At 29.6% G+C, this 27,091-nt stretch overlaps 1 protein-coding gene across 1 annotated transcript in view; it reads right to left on the minus strand.

The window, feature by feature from the left end:
* Positions 1-26,281, minus strand: part of LOC142330331 (legumain-like) — a 37,484-nt gene extending 11,203 nt beyond the window's left edge. The window contains exons 1-9 of the mRNA XM_075375556.1: positions 26,090-26,281; positions 21,487-21,584; positions 19,470-19,551; positions 15,857-15,942; positions 11,674-11,812; positions 11,212-11,278; positions 10,555-10,673; positions 7,450-7,632; positions 5,362-5,478 (exon numbers count right to left, since the gene is read on the minus strand). Of these exons, the coding sequence (XP_075231671.1) occupies positions 5,362-5,478; positions 7,450-7,632; positions 10,555-10,673; positions 11,212-11,278; positions 11,674-11,812; positions 15,857-15,942; positions 19,470-19,551; positions 21,487-21,584; positions 26,090-26,248 (1,050 nt within the window). The 5' untranslated portion in view covers positions 26,249-26,281. The remainder of the gene's footprint in view (positions 1-5,361; positions 5,479-7,449; positions 7,633-10,554; positions 10,674-11,211; positions 11,279-11,673; positions 11,813-15,856; positions 15,943-19,469; positions 19,552-21,486; positions 21,585-26,089) is intronic.
* Between the last annotated feature and the right edge of the window lie 810 nt (positions 26,282-27,091).

The raw sequence follows: 27,091 nt of genomic DNA on the forward strand, positions 1-27,091 counted from the left end.
TACGATTTTTTAATATTTTATATGTCAGTATTTTGTAGCAGTTTCTACATTTCAAAGTGTGGAAAATGTTACTTTACAAAAGTTACCTTATCTGAAAATACTGTATGTTACCAGTTATATAGTTCTCCATCATGAATTTGCTACTTCTGAGAAGGAAATTCTAGTGAATGATAATGCCTAAGATTTGAAAAAAAACATAAAAATGCAAGATTTAAGAACAATGTTTATAGATAGTAAAACATGTTCATGAACACTTGGAAAAAAGTGGATTACTTCACTTACATTTTAGTTTATTGAAATTCTATCTTATTCTCTTTACTAAATCTAAAGAAATTACTCATTTTAGGATACATAATTGAAGTATCAGTGTCAAATGTTTAGTGTTTTATAGAATGTAAGTGTTTAGAATACAGATATTTGTACTGTTTAAATTCTTTTTACTCATCAGTTATTATTTTTTGTTGCCAATAAACCAAAATGTAGGCACATGTAAGAGAAGCAGGCTCCGTAGATTTTTTGGTCCACAGATGACTGACTGCTGTTGTGATCAATATGGCATTTAAAAGATCTATGTATTTTTTGTTCAAAGGAAACATTGATAAACTGCATGAATTGTAAATTTTCATTACACAATAGTAGTAAGAAAAATTATTTTTTGCTTTTCATGAAAAATTGTATCAGATCAATCAAATGAATTAAGAGGTTATTTTACTTTTTTTTAACTAAATAGTTTTTTAAGAAAAAGTTTATTCAATTTTTTTCTAAAATCTTAGTTTAAAACATTAGCTGATTTACTGTATTCTATCATAAATACTTGCATTGTTATTTTAGTAAATTTTAAGAGACGTTATTCTTTAAAATCACTTTTTTTTCTTCGTCATTTGACTGGTTTGATGCAGCTCTCCAAGATTCCCTATCTAGTGCTGGTCGTTGCATTTCTGTATACCCCTATGTCCTACATCCCTAACAATTTGTTTTACATATTCCAAATGTTGCCTGCCTGTACAATTTTTTCCTTCTACCTGTGTCTCCAATATTAAAGTGGCTATTCCAGGATTCCTTAATATCTGGCCTATAAGTCTGTCTCTTCTTTTAACTATATTTTTCAAAATGCTTCTTTCTTCATCAAATTGCCGCAATACCTCTTCATTTGTCAGTTTAACCACCCATCTGATTTTTAACATTCTCCTGTAGCACACATTTCAAAAGCTTCTAATCTTTCTTCTCAGGTATTCCGATCGTCCAAGTTTCACTTCCAATAAAGCAACGCTCCAAACATATACTTTCAAGCATCTTTTCCTGACGTGTAAATTAATTTTTGATGTAAACAAATTATATTTCTGATTGAAGGCTCGTTTCGCCTGTGCCATTTGGCATTTTATATCTATCCTGCTTCGTCCATCTTTAGTAATTCTACTTCCCAAATAACAAAATTCTTCTACCTCCATAATCTTTTCTCCTCCTATTTTCACACTCAGTGGTCCATTTTCATTATTTCTACTACATTTCATTACTTTGGTTTTGTTCTTGTTTATTTTCGTGCGGTAGTTCTGGCGTAGGACTTCATCCATGCCATTCATTGTTCCTTCTAAATCTTTTTTACTCTCAGCTAGAATTACTATATCATCAGCAAATCGTAGCATCTTTATCTTTTCACCTCGTACTGTTACTCTAGATCTGAATTGTTCTTTAACATCATTAACTGCTAGTTTTATGTAAAGATTAAAAAGTAACGGGGATAGGGAACATCCTTGTCAGACTCCCTTTCTTATTACGGCTTCTTTCTTATGTTCTTCAATTATTACTGTTGCTGTTTGGTTTCTGTAAATGTTAGCAATTGTTCTTCTATCTCTGTATTTGAACCCTAATTTTTTTAAAGTGCTGAACATTTTATTCCAGTCTACGTTATCGTAAGCCTTTTCTAGCTCTATAAATTCCAAGTATTGGTTTGTTTTTCTTTAAACTTCCTTCTACTATTAATCTGAGTGGTAAAATTGCTTCCCTTCTTCCTGTACTTTTTCTGAAACCAAACTGGTCTTCTCCTAACACTTCTTTGACTGTCCTCTCAATTCATCTGTACAGAATTCTAATTAAGATTTTTGATGCATGGCTAGTTAAGCTAATTGTTCTGTATTCTTCACATTTATCTGCTCATGCTTTCTTTGGTATCATTACTATAACACGTTTTTGAAGTCTGACAGAAATTCCCCTTTTTCATAAATATTACACACCAGTTTTTATAATCTATCAATCGCTTCCTCTCCTGCACTGCGCAGTAATTCTACAGGTATTCCTTCTATTCCAGGAGCCTTTCTGCCATTTAAATCTTTTAATGCTCTCTTAAATTCAGATCTTCCTCTGTATAACTCTTCAATATATTCCACCCACCTATCAACTTTGCCTTTTGTATTATAAATTGGTGTACCATCATTATTAGATTTTAATTTATGTACCCCAAAATTTTCATTAACTCTCCTGTTTGCTCCGTCTATTTTACCAATGTTCATTTCTCTTTCCACTTCTTTGTCACTTCATTCACTAGTTCTCTCTTCTCTCACTCTTCTTTCACTATTTTGCACTTCCTGTTTATAGTGTTTCTTAATTGTCGATAGCTCCTTTTACTTTCTTCATCACTACATTCTTATATTTTCTATGTTCGTCCATCAACTGCAATATATCATCTGAAATCCAAGGTTTTCCACCAGTTCTCTTTGTTCCGCCTAAGTTTGCTTTTGCTGATTTAAGAATTTCCTTTTTAACATTCTCCCATTCTTCTTTACATTTTCTACCTTATCTTTTTTACTCAGACATCTTGCGATGTCCTCCTCAAAAACCTTCTTTACCTCCTCTTCCTCAAGCTTCTCTAGATTCCACCGATTCGTCTGACACATTTTCCTCAGGTTTTTAAACCCCAGTCTACATTTCATTATCACTAAATTATGGTTGCTATCAATGTCTGCTGCAGGGTAGGTTTTGCAGTTGACGAGTTGATTTCTAAATCTTTGCTTAACCATGATATCTATCTGATACCTTGCAGTATCGCCTGGCTTTTTCCATGTGTATATTCTTTTAGTATGATTTTTAAACTGGGTGTTAGCAATTACTAACTTATACTTCGTGCAAAAATCTACAAGTCAGTCCCCTCTTTCATTCCTTTTGCCCAGCACGTATTCACCCGCTTTATTTCCTTCCTTGCCTTTCCAGTGCTTGCATTCCAATTTCCAACTAGTATTAAATTTTCATCTCCTTTTATGTGTTTAATTGCTTCATCAATTTCTTTGTATACACATTACCTCATCATCATGGGCGCTTGTAGGCATATAGACGTTAACAGTCGTTGGTTTAGGTTTTGATTTTATCCTTATTACAATGATTCTATTGCTATGCATTTTGAAATACTCTACTCTCTTCCCTATCTTCTTGTTCATTACGAAACCTATTCCTGCCTGTCCATTATTTGAAGCTGAGTTAATTATTCTAAAATCACCTGACCAAAAGTCGGTTTCCTCTTCCCACTGAACCTCACTAATTCCTACTACATCTACACTTATCCTATCCATTTCCCTCTTTATATTTTCTAACCTGCCAACCTTTTTTAGACTTCTAACACTCCACGCTCCAACTTGTAGACTGTTATTTTTTAATTTTCCTTAGTAGTTCCCACTACTTAGTAGTTCCCACTCGGTGATCCAAATGGGGGACTAGTTTACCTCCAGAATATTTTACTAAGGAAGGTGCCTCCATCATTACTATATGAAAATGCAGAGAGCTACATTTTCTTGGAAAAATAGCAGCTGTTGTTTTCCATTGCTTTCAGCTGCACAGTACTCAGAGGAGTGAGTGATGTTGATATGGCCATTTAAGTCGTCTTGACCTACACCCTTAACAACTACTGAAAGAGTTGCTGCCCTCTTTCAGGAATCATTCTTTAGTCTGGCTCTCAACAGATACCTCTCTGATTTGGTTGCATCTTCCATCCAGCTACTCTGTATCACTGAGCACTCAAGCCCCCTCACCAACGGCAAGGTCTCATGATTCATTGAGGGAGTTAAAATCATTAGGCATTAATAAATGTCTGTAGCATGTGATAAGCTGCACTCAGTATTGAATTTTTGTGATCTCCAGGAACTGCTTTATGAAATTTATTTAACCACTGACAATTTTCCTTGCTTTACCTGCTCATCAATTTTCAGACTGCTGTTCTATGAGACATTTCAGAAATGTAGAATCTTCATGCCATAAGAGATGCAGTTTATTTTACGTAGGATGTGTATTTGTTATTATTCTTTATAATTTTAATTACGTATTTTGATTTACCAAGATTTTTTAATATTTTAATATGTGTTTAGAGATGTAAGGGACTAACTTTTTTCTTTACAATTATTAACAGTAATGTACATTTTTTAAAAAGAATTTACAAGAAATAGTATTTAATCTTTTCATTAGTAATAATTTGTATCACATGTGTAAATTAAGTTGCAAATAACTTTATTAATAATTTGATCCAAACAAAGTATTATAATACTTTATTATTTTAAATTCTTTATCAATAAATAAAATAGCAAAGAAAAATTAAGATTCATTTACAACAAAAATATGTTTGTTAATCCTACATTCTCAATTATCTTTATTCTTCATATACAATAATATTTCTATTCTTTTACTGTTTATCCGCTACACTTCTAAAATCTCTCACTAATCCCAGATGCCCTAGTATGTGGCCCGACAACTTCGCTCTTCTTTTTACAAGTTTCTACCCAAAACTTGTCTTATCCATCAGATTATTTTACTGCATAGTAGCCCTATTAACTTATGAAATCCAATTTTAGTATCTTTATTTTGCCCATCTTTGATAATAGTGGTCATATTACCACATTACTAATACAGTTACAATAATTATATTGGAACATATGGTGTACTGCTTTCTATCTTAACATTAAACTTCCCCCTTATCTTCATTTTTCTCACATTTCAATAAGTTTTTTACTCTTGTCTACTTTTAAATTAAATTTATCCCTTTGCATTTATCTATTTATAATTGAAAATAATTCCTAGTTGTAGGCAAAATAATAACAATATCATGTGAATTTTAGTTTTTTTTTTTGTCTTCAGACTGCTCTCAGATTTTTATTTTATTTTTTTAATTTCCTCCATAAATAAATTAAAAAGTAAAGGGAAGAGATACATCCTTGGGTTGGTCATTTTTTTGCTATGATTCTTATGTAGGTACTTGATTCTTAAGTAAATTAAAATAAAAATCCCTTCTTTTTCTTCATTTTAATTCTATTTTTCTTAAAATCCAAAACTATATGTTAATTTAACACTTTTTCAAGATCTACAAATGTCTTGTAATTTACTCACCAAGAATAATTTAGATATACTTTCTGCTACATGTTTTTGTTTTGTTGATCCTGGTGTAGTTTCATTTAATTGTTTATGAAGATAGTGAAAATCTGCTTCACGACTTGGAATTGTTACCTGAAAAAAAAAAACAAGAAACAACAGTGTCAATAAATCCATTTTTTTTTATAAAGTATCATTTTATAAAACATTGGTTTTTAAATAAATTATGATTGGATTCATTGTACTGAAAAGTTGGTGTAAACTACTTCAAAACAAATTAATTAATTCTAGTATCTCATCAGGTTGTAAAAGTATCTTTCTAAGGTACTTAAGCTTCTTCAAGCATGAAGAAATTAAATGTGTTATTTAGTTATTACCTAACTGATGTTACTCACTTCAAAGTAAAGTGATCTTTACTTTGGCAAATTGCCAGTCAAAAAACCTATTTAGATCCTTCCTAACTCTCGCTTTAACATGTTTTTTTATTAGAACACAAAATGGTTCAGATAACAGAACTACCAAGTGGCTATTCATTTATTCAGACATTCCTGTTGTGAACTGAACGTAATTTGAGTTAGTTAGTTGACAAATAGTATTTTGACATTTCAAACCATACATTGCTGAGGGATGGGCAATATTATTTCTTTAATTCTTGCTCTTAGTAGTATAATTTCTGTAGTAAAGTCAATTTTTCTTAAACATGTTTTAACCTATTCAAACACCAATGATTAAGCAATAACTTGCTGCTCCTTTCTTGAATAAAATCCATCTAATATCCTAAGGGATTGTAGGCAGAATAGGGAGAAAACTGCATTAAACTGTGCTCTGAATGGATTTATTCAGAAATAAATGGATTCACCATTTTACAGAAAAAATGTTCTGTGGGTAGTTGAGTTGGTAATGCATTCTTGGTACGATCTGGTGAGAAAGCTGCATGTAGATCAATCAATCTTTGTGTTTGGTGGCTTCACAAAAAATTTAAGTGATAAAATGTCTTTTCAGTAAAGAAGAAAACTACACAATTCTGATGATGGAAATATCTAGCCCAAAAATTGTTACAGGTGATACACAAAACCTTATATATTAAATATTTTGAAAAATAATTTTTTTTAAAAATAACATAGCAATGCCAATTTTTTATAACCATAAAAGAAAACTTTCTTTTGCTTCTCTCTTAGTACCCCTTTTTAACTGTTATCAAAGAATTTGGCAATATCCACTTTATATTTATTTATGATACATATTAATCCTCTGATTTATTAATCTATTAAATAAGTTTAAAATTTATTTAAATTATAATATTTTAATGATCGTAATTTAATTGATAAAATTCGAAGGTTTTTTATTTTGTTTTGAACTATTCTTTTTTATAGGTTTATATTAATTGAATTGTTGTGTTATATTGATTAATTAAATGACTTTAAAACTATATTTTGTAGATTAATTTATTTAACATTGAAATGTGTATATGGAAATTATGTAGAGTTATGAATTATGAATTAAAAAAGAGCTGATCAGAATTCAAATTGGAACTTAAAATTAAAGGCAAGATGGTATTTTCCATCATTTCTTATGATTTTTTATTGCATAATACTACTGTTGTACAACTCTGTACTGTACATATATACTCTAAAATCAGTTTTTGTTTCACCTCAGATTTCTCAAAAACTACTGATGACCTGGTTCTCAGACCTATTTTACTCGATTTTTCAGGTCAAATACCATAAGAAATCATTAATTCTACTCCTTAATTAACATCCAAAAAATTTTAGTATGACCTCATTTCACCAGGGTAGCTGAAATCCGAGTGAAATCTTTCACTAGCCTTTACTCGCAAATGAAATATTTTAGGACATATGTTTATAGTACTTTTTCCATTATTTTCATTAGTAGAGTAGGTTATGAAAGTTCCGAGGGGACTTCATGATACACTCTGTATAACTCATCCAAATTACTTCTCTGGTATAGTTGGATAAGATGTTTTTAAAGAATTTTCTTTTTAAAAATATAGTAATCAGGAAATTCTTTTGAGTTATCCATACTGAAAAAAATTAAAAAACTATTTAATTTTTGCCATTATTTTACCAATTTATTACTCATACTTACTTCTTTATCATAGTGTTTTTTCTTTTCATGATGTTTTCTGTGATTTGGTTTATTTCCAATAAAGTCAGCAACTGTCATTGATCCTATATTGTAATCACCAAATTTCTGTACTGTACTTGTTGTGAATGTTAATTTTTTTACTATTTCAAATTGATGATCCAGTGTCATGTAATTGATGTCATTCTGTTAAGAAGAAATTATTTATTTGAACACATATTTTTATGTATATAAATTTATGTGTATACCTTTTTATATTATATCTCTTTTAAATGTTGATGCTGTATAATTATTTTGAAATAAGCATTTTTTGTAAAGTATTTTTACTATTACTTATGATTTAATTTTTTAGATATATTTCTATAGAACATTATTACTTTCTGTTTAAGTAAATTAAATATTTACCAATATTGTGGAAATAAATTAGAAACAATAATTTTTCTTTATTTTAAAGAAAGTGCTTTTGAAGTATCTTGATTCATCGATAGGTCTTACTAAAACAAGTAACATTGTTTATTTTTTCTTATTAAACTTATGATAAATTGTACCACAAGAAATTAAGAAGACTCACAATCTGTGCCATGGTCAAATGTTGAATTTAAGTGAATGATGTGTTTTTTTTAATAAAGTTTTAAGTATTTTTTTTTTTTTTTTTTTTTTATAACATTGCTGTTGTACCCACCGGGTTGGTCTAGTGGTGAACGCATCTTCCCAAATCAGCTGATTTGGAAGTCGAGAGTTCCAGTGTTCAAGTCCTAGTAAAGCCAGATATTTTTACACGGATTTGAATACTAGATCGTGGATACCGGTGTTCTTTGGTGTTGGGTTTTTCAATTAACCACACATCTCAGGAATGGTCGAACTGAGAATGTACAAGACTATTCTTTATTTACACTCATACATATCATCCTCATTCATCCTCTGAAGAATTATCTTAATGGTAGTTACCAGAGGCTAAACAGGAAAAAAAAGAAACATTGCTGTTGTAATAATTTACACACTGGATAAATTTAATTAAATCTTTTCTAGTTTATAAAAAGATTGAATCCATTTTTACTAGTTAAGTAACAGATACCTAGGTGCCTGTTAATATTAAAAGTTTAATTATTGTTATTAAAATTAGTCTTTTTCAGTTTTAACATCTGAATCCTTATATCAATTATTTTTTTGCAAAAATGTAAACATGGGGTTGTATCTTTAAATTTAAACTCATAAATATCAATGAATTGTCAAACTGAATTGAATGAAATTTAAAGTGACATTTTGTTTATAAATATTTGATTAGAATTTAACCTCTATTGAATAAAATTATTGTCACATATAATAATTATCAAATTTTTATTCAGCAAGTTTAGGTAGCCATATCCCTCAATTTATAATAGCAGTATACATATAACTCTATAACAACATAAGTTAGTCAAACTAGGATCTATTGATAGAATCCAACTACAGATGATGGTTAGGACTTGATCATTTGTTCTTTAGTATGCGAAGGTTTAACCTCTAAAAATATACATATATATGTATATTATTTGGAATGTTTTATGCCCTTTGCTTCTAAAAACACATTAATGTATTCTTTTATCTTTTTTAAAAATTTATCTTATAATGTTGGATGACATACTTTGGGCCCAGATTTAGTACTAATCACTGTTATGCAGCATATATTTTACCTAATTATTTATTCAGTGTACAATAATATCTAGTAGTTTCTCGACTTCAAGATTATTAGATTTTGGTTTTCTTTTTAATAAAAATATATGATCAAACTGCTGTTTGTTTTTCAGTTTTTTTTTTTTTTTTGTAAACAAATCCCTTTCTGCACAGCAAATATTAAAGTGATCTTTTTTCTTTTGAAAGCTAGTTTTTCATCTTTGAAAGGGTTGATGGTAAGAGTTTGCACTTCCTAATTTAATCTGTTTCAGCTGGAGATGCCTGAACTTAACTGTTATTAAAAATGTTAGCCCTTTAATTTTTCTAAAGGTACTGAAAACCATCCTGGAAATATTTTCTTACAAACACAGCATCCAATTTTTTATATCTGGTCTACGCAGGCCATGATCATGTAATGCCTTGTCTGCCAAGATGTAGTTTTAGTTGACAGGACTTGTTTTATAATTAATACATTAGCATATGTCTCTGCCCCCTGGCTATAGTTTGAATTTAAAAACAAAATTTCAGTACACCTCACAACTTTATAGAAAGTGTTTTATTTATTCCTCTTCGTTTTAATTAGGTATAAATATCTATATTGACAAATGTTTTTTGACCAGAAATTTATGAAGTGCAAATTTTCTTTTTATGAAAATGACAATCATGCACAAAAATGACAAAAAACTATTTCTATTAATAAAAAACTATTTCAAAAGGGGGATTACAGCGCAAAATCCCATTATAGTGCAAAATTAACAGTGTAGTGTGGTGTTTCCTATGTCAATATTTTTTTTAACAAGTTGACTGTGCTGTGAGATTCATACCTCAGAGCTATGATGAACTGCTGTAATATTTTGTCTTGGACAAGCTGGAATGACTAGGAGCAAGAGATAGACATTCTTTAGCAAAATGATTGTACGAGTCATACTACATGGGATTCCATACACATTTTGAGAAAAATTTTTTCTGTGCTTGTCCCATTTCAATATATGGGAAGTTGCTCAGCTACCCTCCCTCATACTTGGCAGTACCAGATTATTTTTACCGGGTTGTTTAAAATGAAGAGTGTATGTAAACAAGTCTAGAACTTCAGAAGCATTGAAAGAAGAGCTTTGGATGGTAGACTTGAGGGATGTTACTGTACTGAAAAGAATAAAAGGAAGTTTACATATATAGACCAGTGAATAGTTTGAAAAAAAACACCACATTTGAAGAATGTGATTTTTAAAATTTGCTGTTTTGTTTTGAGAACAGTAAAATTCGCTTTCTTTCAAGTAAACAGTATTATTTTATTATGCCTAAACATAAGTCACTCAATTTAGATATAAATGTGACCTTCATTGCACTTTATGAGCTTTATTTATAAATAATGTATTATTTTATATTTTATGACCTAACATAAAACCTTCACTGCATTTTTGGCTAAGACAAAATTAAAGTACCTAAGTTTCTTACATAATTAATGCTTTCCATCCATGAAATACTGTATTGATCTCCAAGGCAGGGTAAATTTTTTTCTTCACAATAAATAGAATATGAACTTTGATGAGCATCTGCTGCTGTAGTTGCATAAACTGGAAAATTTATTGTAGTTTGTTAATAACATTATAATCAAATTTTCCTTATTAATTATTTATCAGGCCAGCTTATATTGAAATAATAAAAACTAATGATTCAATAAATGACAACTTTATTACTAATTTCAATGTCATGTACAATGCAACTAACCTACAACAATGAAAAGAAAAAGAAAACAAATCATCTGAATTCAAATAAACGTATAAAATCAAGTAATGCTATCTGTTGTTTAATATCTTACTTAAGCATTCTTTCATATTTAAATAGCTTACACTCTGATTAAAAGGTTTTTAATATGATATGATTTATAGAGTTTGATTTGCTTTCCGTACTCTTTTGACTTGCATAACTTTTAACATGTTTATTATAAAAATAAGAATTTAAGTTGCTTATGAATTACAGTGCACTACAAAGCTGCTTCAACAATGTATAAAAAGGAATAACACAATGATAGGGTAGTGGCATAATTTTTTTTATTAATATTTTCTTCTCTTAGGATGTATTTTAATAAAAAATTAATAACATTTTACTTACTGCTTATATTCTTTGGCAGCTGCTGGAACATAGAACCTGAATGACATGCTTCCATAAAAAATAATAACTGCAATTAAAAATATTATTATGATTAATCATTTTAAATTTTGAATATTAGTACAGTTGCATTAATTTTAAAAAATAATAAGTTTTTGAGTTATTTTATTATTTAAATTTAAGATTAATGAATTTCTTTATTTTATTGCAATGGTCAATCAAATCAGTCTGTGGATAGATAATCTAATATAGATACAATATTTTTTATTTTAGACATTTTTGCAAAATTAGTTGCAATGGATTCATGGTTGCATAAAACATAAAAAACTAAAAAGTTCAATTTTTTTAACATTCTAATTTAATATTAATGTTGCCCATGGGATTTCCTGTTTCTTGTATGAAGAAATATACCTAGCAGTTAGAATAATAATATGGTATAATTTATTACAGTAATAGAAAACTTACTTTTCTGTACATGTTTTTGTTCTTCATATTTTCTAATGCTTTTAATAACTGGTGATAAGTTATAAACCAGTCTGGAAGTTGTATTAAACCGACATCACCATGATCAGTGAAATATATAAATACATGATCATTAGGACCACTGAAACAATTAATTTAATTTAAATCTGTTACTTGTCATAATAAAGATAACGTTAAGATTTTCATTAACGTAAAGTTTTGTTTCTTAGCAGTAATACATAAACTTCTATCTGTTCATAGTAATAAAACAAATTACAATTTTTATAAATATTTAAATAACTGTGACATGTGTATGACATGTCATATTTATATAACATAACAGGATTATTCAGGAAAACAAGTAATTTTAAAATTTGTGTTGGTAGCCCTGGGTGAGAATCAGGACTGAATAAATAAATAGAAGCCAACTCATGCCATCTTGGCATACAGTTGCATACTTCAAGTGTTAAAAAAATACTGTTGCAAGATTTATCTTACCATCTGTACAGGTTGCAGGTCGTCCAGTAACCGAGACCATGTGATCTCATTATGTATCATCAATTCTGTGAACAAATGATTGTAAAAGTAGATGAGAACAATGAATCTATGGATGTCAGCCAAACCCCATTTTCACCTTAATGGATTTGTTAAAGAACAAAATTTTTGATTTTTGGGTGCAAGAGGATTTTACACAGATACACTGTGTCCACTACACAACAACAAAGTTACTGTTAGATATGCTGTATCATTGTTTAATATAATAGGCTCTAATTGTTTTGAAAACAAGATTGGCCCTGCAACTACAGTCACAATCAGATCAATATGTCACCATGCTGAAATACTTTGTTACAGTAAAATTACAAACATTTCCATACTTTGTTGCAGTAAAACTACAAACATTTCCACAAATTATTGATAACACTTGGTTTCAAACAAGATGGATCATCATACACAGCACAAATATTGATGGTTGCTGTACGCCAATTATTTAGCAACTGTACAATTTCAAGAAATGAACTCTTGGTCTCCTGATTTGTTAGTGTTCTATTTCTTCTTAAGGTGATCACTTTAAAAACAAAACAAAGTGTATAGTTGATCTCTATGATAAAAGAACTAAACACCAAGATCCAAACAGCAGTTACTGAAATTCCTGTTGAAATGTGGCTTCAAAGCATACAGAGTTTCACTAAGAGACTGTTGGTATTGTCTGCACAGATGTGGAGCTAACTTGCAAGATGTAGTCGACCTGCTATAAACAAGAACTAAATGCCAAGAACTGAAAAGATCTGAACAGCAATTATTGAAATTCCTATTGAAATGTTGCAACCATGCAGAGTTTCACTACGAAACTGTAGGAATGTCTGGTTAGAGATGGAAATGTGATTTTTAAAAAACAAATTATGCATATGTATTCATAAATGGCTCGGTTTATTTTATTTAAATATTAAATTTACTTAATATAATTTTTTCATTAGAATATTTAATTTTCTAAATTCCCGTTTCTCTGAATCACTCTGTATATTGCTAGAATGAACAGAACATTTAAAATTATATTTAATGAACATTATGTAGAACATTTAAAAATAGTAACTAACTTAAGTGCAGCAGTGCATCTTATAAATAATAAATTATTCTTATTACCTTCCTTTATTACCTTTCTTTATTATTATCTTACAAATACTGATAATAATATATTGGGTGCCTGGTAGATAAAACCTCCTATGTGTCATTTTATGCTTAAACTGGTGGCAAAATTCTCTATGCACAGCCTCCGCAATATTAGTATTTTTATAAAAATATTAGTATTTTTGATAGCAAACGCATGTTGCGTACCACTCCGTTTCCATGATAACTGAATGGCATGAGCTGGCTTTAATTGTTCAGTGCTGACATTCACCCAGGGGTACCAATCAAATTTTAAAAAAGTGGCAGGATTATTTACCTGCCAAGCAACAGTGTACTAATCATTGTCTGTAATGTAATAATTTATTACTTACAGGTAACAGGTTGGTGTTGTTTTTTGTTTTTTTTTACTGTTTTGGTCTTTCTCTAGCATTTAGTTCAACATCTTACTTGCTGTCGAGTTTAAAAATTAATAAAAACAATATTCAAAAACTCCAAGAGCAAGCTTTTGTTTACCAGAAAAATCTCTTATGTGTCATTGTTGCATGTTAGAAAAGTTTTAGAAGACTTGTAATATATATGTAAAACCACCATTATGAATGTAGAGACTTTTCTGAATTATTGTTAAAATCAACACATGTAAATTGTTATATGTGTAACTTTACGCACATGAAAGGCAATTGAAAGTGCACTAATTAACAGAGGTTATTCAAGAAAATAATAGTAGTGTAAATGAAATTTAAAAAAAATTATTTAAAATATATTATTAAGAAAATAAAATACTATTATTAAGTATTAAAATACTATTATTAAGAAAATAATGGTATTGATAATGATATAAGTGTGTTGGTGACAGATATACACAGCCATTGCCCTAATAGTGAAATTATCACATTGTTTGATTATAATAAAGAAAGTTATCAAGCAGATGAATCTAATGTCAGTGATGAAAAATAAAGGAAACAAAAAAAAAAGCTAACAAAGAGTTGCAAAACTTTCTCGGCTTTGCCCTTGACAAGTTTTTGTTTCATATACGCTGTAGGATTTTTAAATATTAGTGACTTACTTACACAATGTTTAAGTACAATTGTGAAAAAGATTAAAATGCTCATTAATCTAATCTGCTTCTCCTTGACCAAATTATGTTTGTAGTTGACATGCAGACACATGCATACAGATTTACATTGTACGCATGATTTGTAAAAGTAAGAAAATGGTTCTAACTTTTATAAGTGCAATTTTTTTTGAAGAATAGATAAGATGGGATTTTATTACACTAATTTACTGTATCATACAACAAAACAGTTTGTTCAGAATAAAATTTATTCTTTTTAATGATAATTATAACATTTCCTCAATATGAAATTTTTAATAGCCAGAAAAAAAAGGCATTGAATTGGTGTCCCAGTTCATTATTCCCACCTCACCATAATCATTATGGTTCAACCACTACTATTATTCTTTTGAAGTTAAATACTTTTTATATAAATACCTTTTATTATTTTCCTTGTCTATTTTATACTTTTACGGTTCCTGTTTTTCTTTTGCATTAGTTAACGTCGGTTAAGATTTTTTCTGTTGAAGCTCCTCTTTTTTCAAATTGCTGTGGTTTTTGTTTTTGTGAATTTCTCCTTCCAGAATTCTTACTTTTTTTGTTTACTTTCATTTTTTCATGTTAAAAAATTAAAAATTAAAATTTTTTGTAAAACAAAAATCTTATTAAAAAAAGAAATGTGCAAGTTTCATTAAACTTTGTGTGCTTTTATTATGCCAACCTAGAACAAATTTACTGCCAATAAATAAAGCCTTTATTTCACAAGACTTGAGTATGAAAAACTTTCTGTGGCCATACTTTGTTAATTTTTAATAATTATTTATAAAATAAATACCTTACTTAAAAATTAAAAAAAAATCAAATATATTGTGTTCATATAAGTGTGCCACCGTTAGGATTTCTGAAAATGTAAGAGATACAAGAAAGTTTAAATAGATAACTTCACTTTCTTTAGCATTAAAATTTCACTTCCACTTTTTCAACTTGGACAACTTTATTATAATAACAATGTCTACTTTTACTTTATTATTCTTTGACATTTTTTCTTAAATATTATCATTCAGGAGAGAAGAGCTATACCTAATTTTCAATTGTACATAAGTACAAATTTTTTCTTTTAAATATTCACTATACATTTTTTTTTTTTTTTTGCTAAAAATGTAAGCTTTATATATAGATTTTATAAATATTCCAATTCAAGTTATGTAAAATAATTAAATATTACAAAAAAACTTGTTAAAACTATAACAAAAGAGTAAAATTACAATTTTGTAGACTTAGGTTCATTGTATATATTTATACATAGGTCCAACTGGAGATCAAGTATAGCTCGTAAATGGTCGCATTAAGGAAAAAGTAACTAAAAATAAAAAAAATATTAAAATGTTATTTCCTATTAGGAAATTACATTAAAAAATATACTACTACAATATATAACTATACTACTATTATGTCAGTTTATTCAGTCCGTAAAAGATAATATTATTTCAAAAAAATGATTATTCTTACCTCTTTAATACTTTACCAGATCCTATTCCTTTCATTCCTTCTGCATTTCCTAACAAAACATTTAAGAAATTCTGTACTGAAACATCCTACGGAAAAGAAATATTCTGTAACTATACAATGCAGTTAAACATTTTCAAAAAATTGAAGTTACTATTTATTTATTTTTTAATAATTATGTAATAACACCAATAATTTATATAATCCATTTGTTTTTAATATTTATAGCCTAAACAGAAAAAAACTTTAATTAACTGATGGCTATCCCAAATGTTCATTTGCAGCTAAGTTATATTCCCCAAAAGGTTTCCTGTAAAACACTTCATTCAGTGCAGCATAAACTATCCTATCACTAATATTATTGGAAACTTAATAAAGAGGAAAAATATTGTATAAGTATTAGTCGATTTCATGCATTAAATAATGCAGGATCTGATTAAAACATGAAAAACTAATTGATTTGTTGAAACGGACAACAAATAAATTAGGTCGATTGATTAATTTTTGAGCTTTCTGTTTTTTTTTTTGTTTTTTTTTGTTTATAAGTGGGTTGTTCAATTAGTACCAGGGTATTCGAAAAATATTTGACCTGACAGAAGCAGCAGAAATATGACAAAATAATTTGTCAATTATACGCCTTTAGATTCCGTGCCATGAAATTTCATGCATGCATTTTAGTTGCATATTTGTGGCAATCGAGTAAAGCAAACAAGTTATTATATTTTCTAAAAAATGAATAAAATTTAAGTTCGAGCTGTTATAAAGTATTTTGTTTTAAAATATTTAACCGCGACGAACGTTCAAAAATAAATATTTCACTTTAGAGGAGTTTTCCCCTTCGTTTTCAATGGTAAAAAAGTGAGTTGCTGAATTTAAACGTGGTTGTACATCCACCCAAGATGATGAAGGGTCGGGACGCCCAAAAATAGTTACAACGGACGAAATAGAAAAATTCGTAATGCTGTAGTACGAAGGATATCTCTAAAGTAAAGACCGCTGGGAAATTTCTCTCCTTAAGGTTGACGAACCTGTGTCGTTCATGGCCATGCTAGTAATGCACTCACTGCATTGTTGTCTGTAAGTTGTCGCGTTGTAGTATCTTTGATTACATGCGAGTTATTATGTTATAAAATGAATAGGAAAATTTATGTTGCCGCCGACTGTGAAATACGTGGTCATATGTTTAAACCAACAAAACGTTAAGCCGGCTGAAATTTATAGGCAGTTGGTTGCTGTGTACGGTGATATGTAATGAATGAAAGCAACGTCCGAAAGTGAAGTGAAAAGTTTAGAAATAACAGAATTAATGTGCATGATGAAGAACGTTCGGGGAGGCCCTCGATATTCACCGAGGACTTGTTGAAACGCGTCGATGATGAAATCAGAAAGGATCATCGCTCAACGATTTCTGACCTGGCATTTCTTTTTCCTGATGTTTCAAGAGCTGATATTTGTCACATTGTTCATGACCATATAGGCCTCAGAAGGGTTTGTGCACGTTGGGTGCCGCACGTCTTAACAGAACATCACAAAACAATCCGAATGGGATCGGATCTGATTTAGAATTTTTGATGCGCTAACAGAAAAAGGTGATTAGTTTCTTAATTCAGTTGTTATCAGCGATGAAACATGGACTTCATTACACGCCAGAGAGAAAACGGCAGTCAAGTAATTGGGGTCATTCTTATTCACCAATCAGACCAACAAAGGTCAAGCCGCAGCCATTTGGACGCAAACTGATGGTCACAGTCTTTTGGGATTGGTTTAGCATACTTGTGATCGATTTCATGCCTCATGGAACGACTATAAATGCAGAAGCCTACTGCGAAACTCTCGTAAGTTATGGTGCGCCATTCAAAATCGGCGACGTGGGGGGCTGACCAACGGCGTCGTTCTGCTGCATGATGATGCATGTCCACATGTTACGGGTCCGACACGTGATTTACTGAGAACATTTGGATGGGAAATTTACGATCACCCACTGTATAATCCGAACTTAGCTCCTTCTGATTACAATTTGTTTGTGAAATTGAAAGAATTTTTGAGAGGTAAGCAATTCGTGGGTGACTATAAACTTAAAAATGGTGTTAATCAGTGGCTAAATGGATTGGCGGCAGAAGACTACGTACGACAAGGGTATATTGAAGCTGGTGTATCGCTACGACAAATGTTTTAATTCACGTGGCGACTATATAGAGAAATAGTATAAGGTATGTAGTTTAAGAGAAATAAAAAATATTTATAAAGTTTTCAGAATACATTTTTTTACATTGATACGGTCTTTACTTTAGAGATAACTTACATAAATGATCGTTGACTGAAGGTAAGCGAGATTGCTGACATTGTAAACTTCTCAATAACACTATGGCCACTAATTGTACACAATACTGTAGGTATGAAAATTTCCGCTCTATGAATTTCATGTTGGTTAACACTCAACCAAAAACGCATTTGATGAACACTTCTCGAGGGTGTTTAGACTTAATTAAATGTGATTCCTTTGTGTTCCTTCGACGATTTATAACAGTAGATGAAACATTGATTCATGCCAGAGATAAAGCAGCTGAAAGTGCACAAAAAAGTGAAAACTGTGCAAAATAAAGTACTCTTTCACCACAGTAAGCCCCTGCACACACACATCTAGGATTTTTTCTGCAAAAATCCATGAACTACGCTTCAAAATGTTTCCATATGCATGTACAAACTAGCACAGGAAAACAAGAAATTCTGAAAGTAGTAGTGGCAGCTCTGAAGAGCTGGTAGAAAGGTGGGAGTGGCATCCTGTGCAATTTTGTAATCATGGGTCAGTGGGTTGATACATCCCACTGGGATGTAACAAGGCATCTTGTAAAATGCCTTTGCCATGAAGGCATTTTACAAGAGTAGTGACATTGTTACTTCTGCTCAACGGGAATTCTGACGTCACATGACGATGACGTCGGCTGGACCATTAGGAAAAGCTTAGGACCCTTTCCTAAGCCTTTACTAGGATTTGAACTCTTGACTTCGAAATCAGCTGATTTGTGAAGACGCGTTCACCACTAGACCAACCTGGTGGGTCTTGAAATCTTTATTTAAGATATTTTATCTTGTAAGTTACAACCATTCGACTTATTCAGTAAATTTCAACAACTTCTAGGGACTGTAGTATTTCATGTAGTATGAATATAGAGAATTATACTTATTACTATATAAGTATTTAAATATAGAGAATGTGTTTGTAGATTTAATTCAGTCTACAATGCTAACTAGCCTTTGACCCCACTGGTTCCCATTAGAACAATAAAATTGTGTAACATCAGGTGTAATTAATATTTATCATTTTTACATCATCTCCTGCTAGCATCCTTTAATATACATGCTTCAAGAAGAAACAGTCTGTCAAATATACCTTATCAAAACCTAGAAAAAAAAATTACCAAGATATTTTGATAAAAAGTCTAATTACTGAGATGTGTTGATAAAAACAATGTTTATGAACATGAGTTGATAAAATTTTGTTATTGAATGGACTTTTTTTATTCTTATGTTCTAGTTAATTATTACAATCATCATTACAACGTACAAATATAAATAATAATTATAACTGTTATTAATAAAAGTTTTTGTTACTTACTTTTCCTCTGTAGTCAATGTGTACACCTTTATATACATTAGGTCCACCCGGTTTATTGAATATTTTTCCTGGAAATGGATTTCTGAAATAATAAGATTAGTTTATTTTTTTAGATAATACATCTAAAATAATTTGAACAAACTGTTTCAAATTTCACTTAAATCAATGAAATTTCTACCATGGTAATTATATCTATCTTTTTACTAAATTAATTTTTAAAATAAGAATTAAAAATTAATTATTACATTTAAGAGTAAGAGAATTCAAAGAAGTTTTTCCATTAGAATTGAAGGAGACAAAATGTTAATTATTATTAATATTTTAAAGGTTTGATTTGTGGTATATACAGTTTAATGTTTAAAAGTATAGAAGTTCTGAGCTATCTTTTGCTTTAAATCAAGCTTCTTCAGAGATTACTATTGGAGTATTGAGAGCCAATGGTTGGTAGCCCTGCCACATCCAAAGTGGTGTTTGGATTAGATTTTGAGAATAATTGTTGATGATGTGCTGAAAGAACTTGTATAATTTAGTTCATCTAAAATTTGTTTTTATATGTTTATTTACTTTGAATTGGTCAAATGAGTCTTCTTTTTTTGTTCTTCAGTGTTTACATATAAGAATTTTGTGTTATTTGAAGTCTGTGAATCTGTGATTTCATTAAGTGATTGAGTTACAGAAGTGAACTGCTTTTATGTGTGGTTTCTATAACAGTGAATAGCTGATCCCTTGTAAGATCTACAAAATTGATTGCTCTAACTGGGGTGATAAAACGATGGGGTGTTGTGGCAAACACTACACCCCTACATGACTTTAATTTAATTCCATGCAATTAATGTTATCCAATAGTAATTATGAGCTAAATACATATATTTGTATATTAATTGTATGTGTTTCCTATATATGAAAGTGATCAGGAATTCTGACTTTACCTAACAAATACTTGAATCCCAGATTCAACATTTCGTATAGCTATTACAACAGAATCCTTAGAAACTTAGTAACTGGGAACATAGCCTTTCGATAATTCCTTAGATCTAGATATAGATACCCCCAATGAAAAGTAAATAATAAGATGTAATGGGTCCTCACACACACATAGAATGGATGCAGCAATCATCTACCCAAAACCTACAAGAATGCACCAATGAGGAAGAAATCAAAGAATCCAAGGATGGACTTTGAAAAAGGGACGATCTTCCCAAAAAGGGGGGGGGGGAAAGATAAAAAATCCACTTATAAGAGTGGATCACAACTTACATTTTAGTGGATATTCATCCCATCCACAAATCATTGTGTTCTCTAGATGGAAATGGCACATTACTGATCAACTTATTAAAAAAAAAATCATTATTAATTTTCTATTAACCAACTCAAATGTATATGAAGATAAAATGCCTTTCCTCCAGAAACTAAAGAGCTACTTGAGAACAGGTACAAAATTCATTCCAGATTACCCTCATCGTTATGAAATATGATGTGTAGAATTATGGAAGAATTAAATTGGATTATAAATCAGTCTTACTGAAGACTTATCAATGATCAGGAAGAGCGATAAATGTTGATAAAAGAGAACATACATACAAGGAACTAGAAAAAATAAGTGTCTGACACAATAGTAATAAATAAATAAGAGAAAAAAATTGGTAATTAACAAAAGAAATGATGGTCTCAAAGAAAACTAAAAATATTTTGAAGATTTTAAAAACATTTTATTACAAAATTTGGCTTGGTATGTCGCAAAAGTTTTTATATTTAAAAAAAATAAGATTAATAATCCTCAATGTGACAAACTTTAAGAAGGCTGAACCAAATTTGAAACAGCAACTTCTAGATTAAAATGTTTCTGTCATTAAGTTACTGGTCAACAACTTACCTACCTTATTATTTGTTTTATATAACCGTATTACATTGCAAATACAGAACGAAATTTATATGGTATTTTTTTTTTTTTTATAATTATGACAAAATTATATAAACATTATATTGTTAATAATTTCATGAAGTGCTTTTTACATACCGTTCATTGCGTGCAATATCATCATACATCATTGTTATAATGTTTTCTCTTGGTATGCCATGTCTACGAACAATGTGGTAAGCATGACAGACATCTGCCTGAAAGTTATAATTAAATAAAATAAATTCATCTTTAATTAAAAGCTAAGTCAAATTTGATTATTTTTATTACTTTAAGCAGTTGTACATTATTCCGTTTCTACCTCAAGAGTAAAGATGCAAATACCTACCAACGAGGGAAAACTTGCGAACGAAATTAAAGTTTCTTATGTTATATCTCCTATCACTATTTTTCATTAGAACAAACAAAATTCTAAAATACTCTCAATCACAGTTGAATTATGCGTTATTTTCAAAACGAAATTACAAATCTCTATATTTCTTTTAAGCCAAACGACATTTCTTTCAATTGCAAATCATTGGGAAAAAATATTAAATTTACCTCAAAGCGTAGGTCGTAATATAAATAAAACTGTTTTAACAAAACGATACTGATATCAAAAAAGGTAAGACTCTACATTTATATTATCAAAATCTGTTATTAATTTAAAAGTTTCTTTAAAAAAAAATACATGTTAAATATATGTAATAGACAATAGATATACAATAACAGATAATAAATAACGTCTAAGCGTTCCATATAATAAGCAAAAAAAAAAAAAATTTTTTGCGAAAATCAAACTGGCTCGATTTCATTTATTAAACGAATAATCATAAGAATTATATTTCTGTAAATGTGATATGGTATTACATATAAATGAAATCGGGCCGGTAATAGTTTTGTAACGAATTTTTCTTTTTTTTTGCTTATTATATGGAACACTTAAACATTGTTTATTATTTATTATTGTATATCTATTGTCTATTTCACATATTTAACATGTATTTTTTTTAAAGAAAATTTTTAATTAATAACAGATTTTGATAATACAAATGTAGTGTCTTATCTTTTTTGATATCAGTATAGTTTTGTTAAAAAGAGTTTTATTTATAATTTTTGTTTTTTGAGTGGAGGGAAAGATATCTGCGAGACTTACGGTACGGTTTACAATTTCATTGTAATTTTTGGATATCACTGCGTTTTGTAGATTATTCTTTTATTTTCTTTATTACTGATTGTTATCTTATGGATTTATTAAAATTTATTGCCTTAGAACAAACAAATTGAATTTCACGGCCATTTTTTTTTTTTTTGATTGCCATATCATTCACTTCAAACCATATTTTTCCTTTTTTAATAAAACTAATATAATGACCTTTACGAATCGAAAATCCGTAATATAAAATTGCACTTATTACTTTGTAAGTGTAACCCTCAATTTTTATCGAACTTATTTCCGATTTATTTATTCCTTTTTTAATAAAACTAGTATAATCTCTTGTAAACTAATACTTTTATTTTTATTTTTTTAACGAAGTGATGGGATTAAAAAAATTGTTTCATCTTCAGTACTTTCATTTACATAACAGCATTTACTATTAAAACAAGCTGTAGTATATTTTCTTTTAAATTTTATTATTTCAAGTACGTTATTAAGTTTTTGTACGCTACCTGGTACTGTGAAATACTGCTATCTAGCGCCGCGATTCGTAAAGGTACTTTAAAAAATGAATAAAATGACATATTCGAGTCCCGGTGTTCATCAAATGGAAAAAAAAGTCTTACAAAATTCGAGGTATTTTTTGAAAGTATTCTTTATTACTAATCTAATTGAACTGAAATATAATGTTTTCACGCTTATTTTTTCCCCCATTTTCATTCACTGTTAGGCTAGGTCATGTTTAGAACTGTAAACTTAGTTCGTTGACTTCGTCGCTTCTTAACTTACCGACGAAGTTCTAACGAACTCCGTGATTTTTATTTTCAATAAATACAAATTATGTAGTATTTAAAATTCATCGAGTTACTAGAAATATGAATTTTTGCTTTAGAAAAGTGATAGGTGATTTCTGTGTAGCCATAGACTTTATTTTATTTTTTGTGGCACATAGTCAATTTCGAGCAGACCAGTACGTAATCTCCACTTCTGCGACTTGTTCAGGACGGCTCCTCCTCACCCGTTGCAGTCTCCTGGCTGCAAGAGCCTCAGTTCTGAGGGAGGCAATGGCCCCGGACCATCAGTAAACCCTCCTCCTTGTCTGGCCAAGCCTTGGTCGCAGCCTATCACTCTCTTCCCTCAACACCAATGCAAAATCTTCGGATCCCCAAACCTGCAGACCCTCAATCTAGCCAGCAAATGGTGAGACCTGCGTCACAGTTGTCCTCCACCTGTGTTGACATACTGAACTCTTAAAGTGGGTTGTGAACAGGATTGCCCGGTGGTCACCGGCAAACTCACCGTCAAGTACATCCCAGACAGTTACTCGCGGGGGGAGCCTGTCGGGGACCGCCGTGATATCGATCACAGGACCCGACCTTCGCCAATATATGTCAGGACAGTAAAACCCAACATTCCAAGCATTGCGGCAAGGGTGTATCTTCGACGGAAGGACCGTATCCCATTAAGCTCAATGCACTCACTATTAAAATAACCTGTGAGTATCACCGTTCAGTCAGACTTAGAAATACTTATATGTAACTGAGTAAATTATTTACCAAAACTTTGGCTATACTTAAGAACTTTGGGTGCTGTATCAGACTATATCAAAAAAAGTATTTTAAGCATATAGTCTACAATGATCATTTTCACCAATATTTCGGCGTTTTTGTTTTGTTAGGGTTGAATGAAACAATAAAAACGACAATCAGCAAATAACTGATTATCTGCTGATTATTTATATGTGTGATACTATGATAAAATTATATAATCACGTAACTTCTTTTTTTACCGTAATACAAACAAATAAATATTAAAAACATTCCTAAAAGTGTGACTTAAGATTAACGATGCAGTATCATCTCCTGTTAGTCACTTAGTAACATTTGAATACGAACAAATTACGCGATTGAAATTTTTTCAATAAGTCGGATTAGATGTGCAACTGTTAAAAAATGGCGTTGATACGTTGGTCACTAAGAAGTCTGAATTTAATGCTGGGATTTAGAGGGATAAATTTTTTATCCCTTTCCTTCTTTTTGATGTAATTGTTTTAAAACAAACGCTTTGCTTGTTTGAAGTGGATATATTTACATGTGTTTGATCTATATTGGACTACCATGTTGACACTATTGTGTGACTCAAGTTGTACATACAGAACTTTATCAAACGTCAAGAAATTTTATGTAAAACCATTTAATGTCTACATTTAATAATTGTAAATACAATCTCGTTATTTGAAAACAGTTTTTTTTTTTTATAAACCATCGGAAATGTCTATTTCATTTGCAATCCCTGTGTTTATTATGTACGAAATCGCGACCGCTAACGTGTAAGAATGGAATACTAGTACAGTGTTAAACTGTTTAAGGTAACATTTCGTTAACTGCAACACATTAATATACTACTTCATTTGCAAAACTTGCTTAATTATTTGTTTTTTAAAGCATACAAGGAATATATATATTTTTTCTACCGTGTGAAATGTTATATGTTGTTTGGATTTTTCATTTTCACAAGATTAAGTGGAGAAAGATTTTCAGATTCCACCTCGCAAAAATTGTCTTCGTTTATAGAAGTTATTTAAGGTTTTCCATGGTTAAGTCTTAACTACACGCGCGCGCGTGAGTAATAGTTTATACGTGCATAGGCATTAATGAAACTTAAAGTCCTCGATTTTCATTTATACCAAAAGAAAAAAAATTGCATTACAGTATGTTTACAAAATTTTAATAAATTTCATATTTGAGAAGATTCCTGACAACTTTTATGCTCCAGTTATAACAAAAACAAATACACTAAAATTTGTTAATTTCAAGTTCTTTTAACCTTAAGATTTTGAGACGACAAACTTTTATTTTTTTCGGCTATATTCAGTTTCAAATATATACGCGATAGGTTTTTGTGATTTATGTAACGATAGAAAAGTAGAATTAGAAAATCTCATTTCCTATGATAAATTTGTTCAGAGTAATACACATTCCTTAAAATCTAATTTACAGATATTTTAGAGGTCTAAATAGAAAAAGTAAAATTAGGAAATTTCAATTCCTAACTTGTTCAGAGTAATACGCATTCCTTAAAATCTAATTTACAGATACTCCTGAGGTCTAAATAGAAAAGGTAAAGCACGCCAATGTAGAACTAAATTTCTTTATTTTTACATCTAGGAAAAACCACAAAAAAAAAACTTCTTAATGAATAAGAACTTATCGCATACAAAAACGTACTTTCTTCTTGCTTGTAACAATCAAAAAGTACTAAAAATCCATACTGTTACAAACAGCAAAAGCAAGCTTGAAGAAAAAAATCTGTCAATGTTTTAATAACTGGCTGTAACAGTATATTATTTTATGTTACTTTCAATGTTTAATAGTTTATGACTATTAAGAAATTTCTTAATGACTATTAAGAACTTTAAATTTCCTCTGTGTGTGTGTGTGTGTGTGTGTGTGTGTGCATGCTTTGTGTATATGTACGTAGTATTATATTGTATATATAATTGAATAAACAATTTAAATTGAAATCATTGAAGAACAAAAACCGTAGTATAAAGATTTAACAAACCTGATGTCTATAATTCTCCCATTCTGTAGATCCTGCAATTAGCACTGCCCACTTATTTTGATTAGAAATGTGATTTCTTTTGTGAAAAGCATAAATTCTTCTAAATGTAAGCATGAATAAAATTAAAAATATTTTAAAAGTTATTACAATAAAACTCATTTTAAAATAACGATCATTTCTACGTTTACAAAGTAATCTTTGAGCCAAAAGTAAATATTTATAAACATTTAAAAAAATATATATGAAAATCTTAATTCATAAATCAAATCTTCTATAAACATATAATCTAGTTTTGTAAGCCTCTAACATTCTATTTTACAAATTATCATTAAATTTAATGGTTGACATGTATAAACCAGTTGCATATACATAAATCTTTGAGTATACGTAGGTATGCTAATGTTTAAGTGATTTATAATTCTGTTACAGTAGGTAATTTATTGTGGTTAACAATTTATATATTTTAAAGAAAAAATTCATATTTAAAAAAAATTTTATTTCATATTTTTATTGGAAAGCAATAAATCAGATCTTATATTATGGGTAATAAATGTTGTTATTTTTGTGGAAAAAAGGTTTTGTACAGGCAGTTACCTGATAAAACAAAGTTATTTTTATTGCATGTGATAATTGCAGCAATAAGTATTTATTATTAGTTATGTTAAAGATATAGTTAATTTCTAAAGCTACTGTTATAATATTTAAAAAAAAATTACTTGTATGTGAATGCATATAGGAGATGCTTCAATTTTGGTATGAATTAGTAAACATGTATTCAGTACCATGAAACATATTATAGTATATGATCCTGTCCATGGCAGAAACATTATTTGTTTTGACTTATTATTAAAAAAGTCTTTAATTTCACTTATTATAACATATTCTCATAATATAAATTGTAATTTTTTATTAATATATAAAACAGGATACAACTTAAAAGTTTAAATTTTAAAGTGGTATTATCAACATCATGGACAAGAACATAACAGACTTTAAAAATAT

Source organism: Lycorma delicatula, chromosome 9, assembly GCF_047948215.1.
Source record: "Lycorma delicatula isolate Av1 chromosome 9, ASM4794821v1, whole genome shotgun sequence".
NCBI classification, from domain to species: Eukaryota; Metazoa; Arthropoda; class Insecta; order Hemiptera; family Fulgoridae; genus Lycorma; species Lycorma delicatula.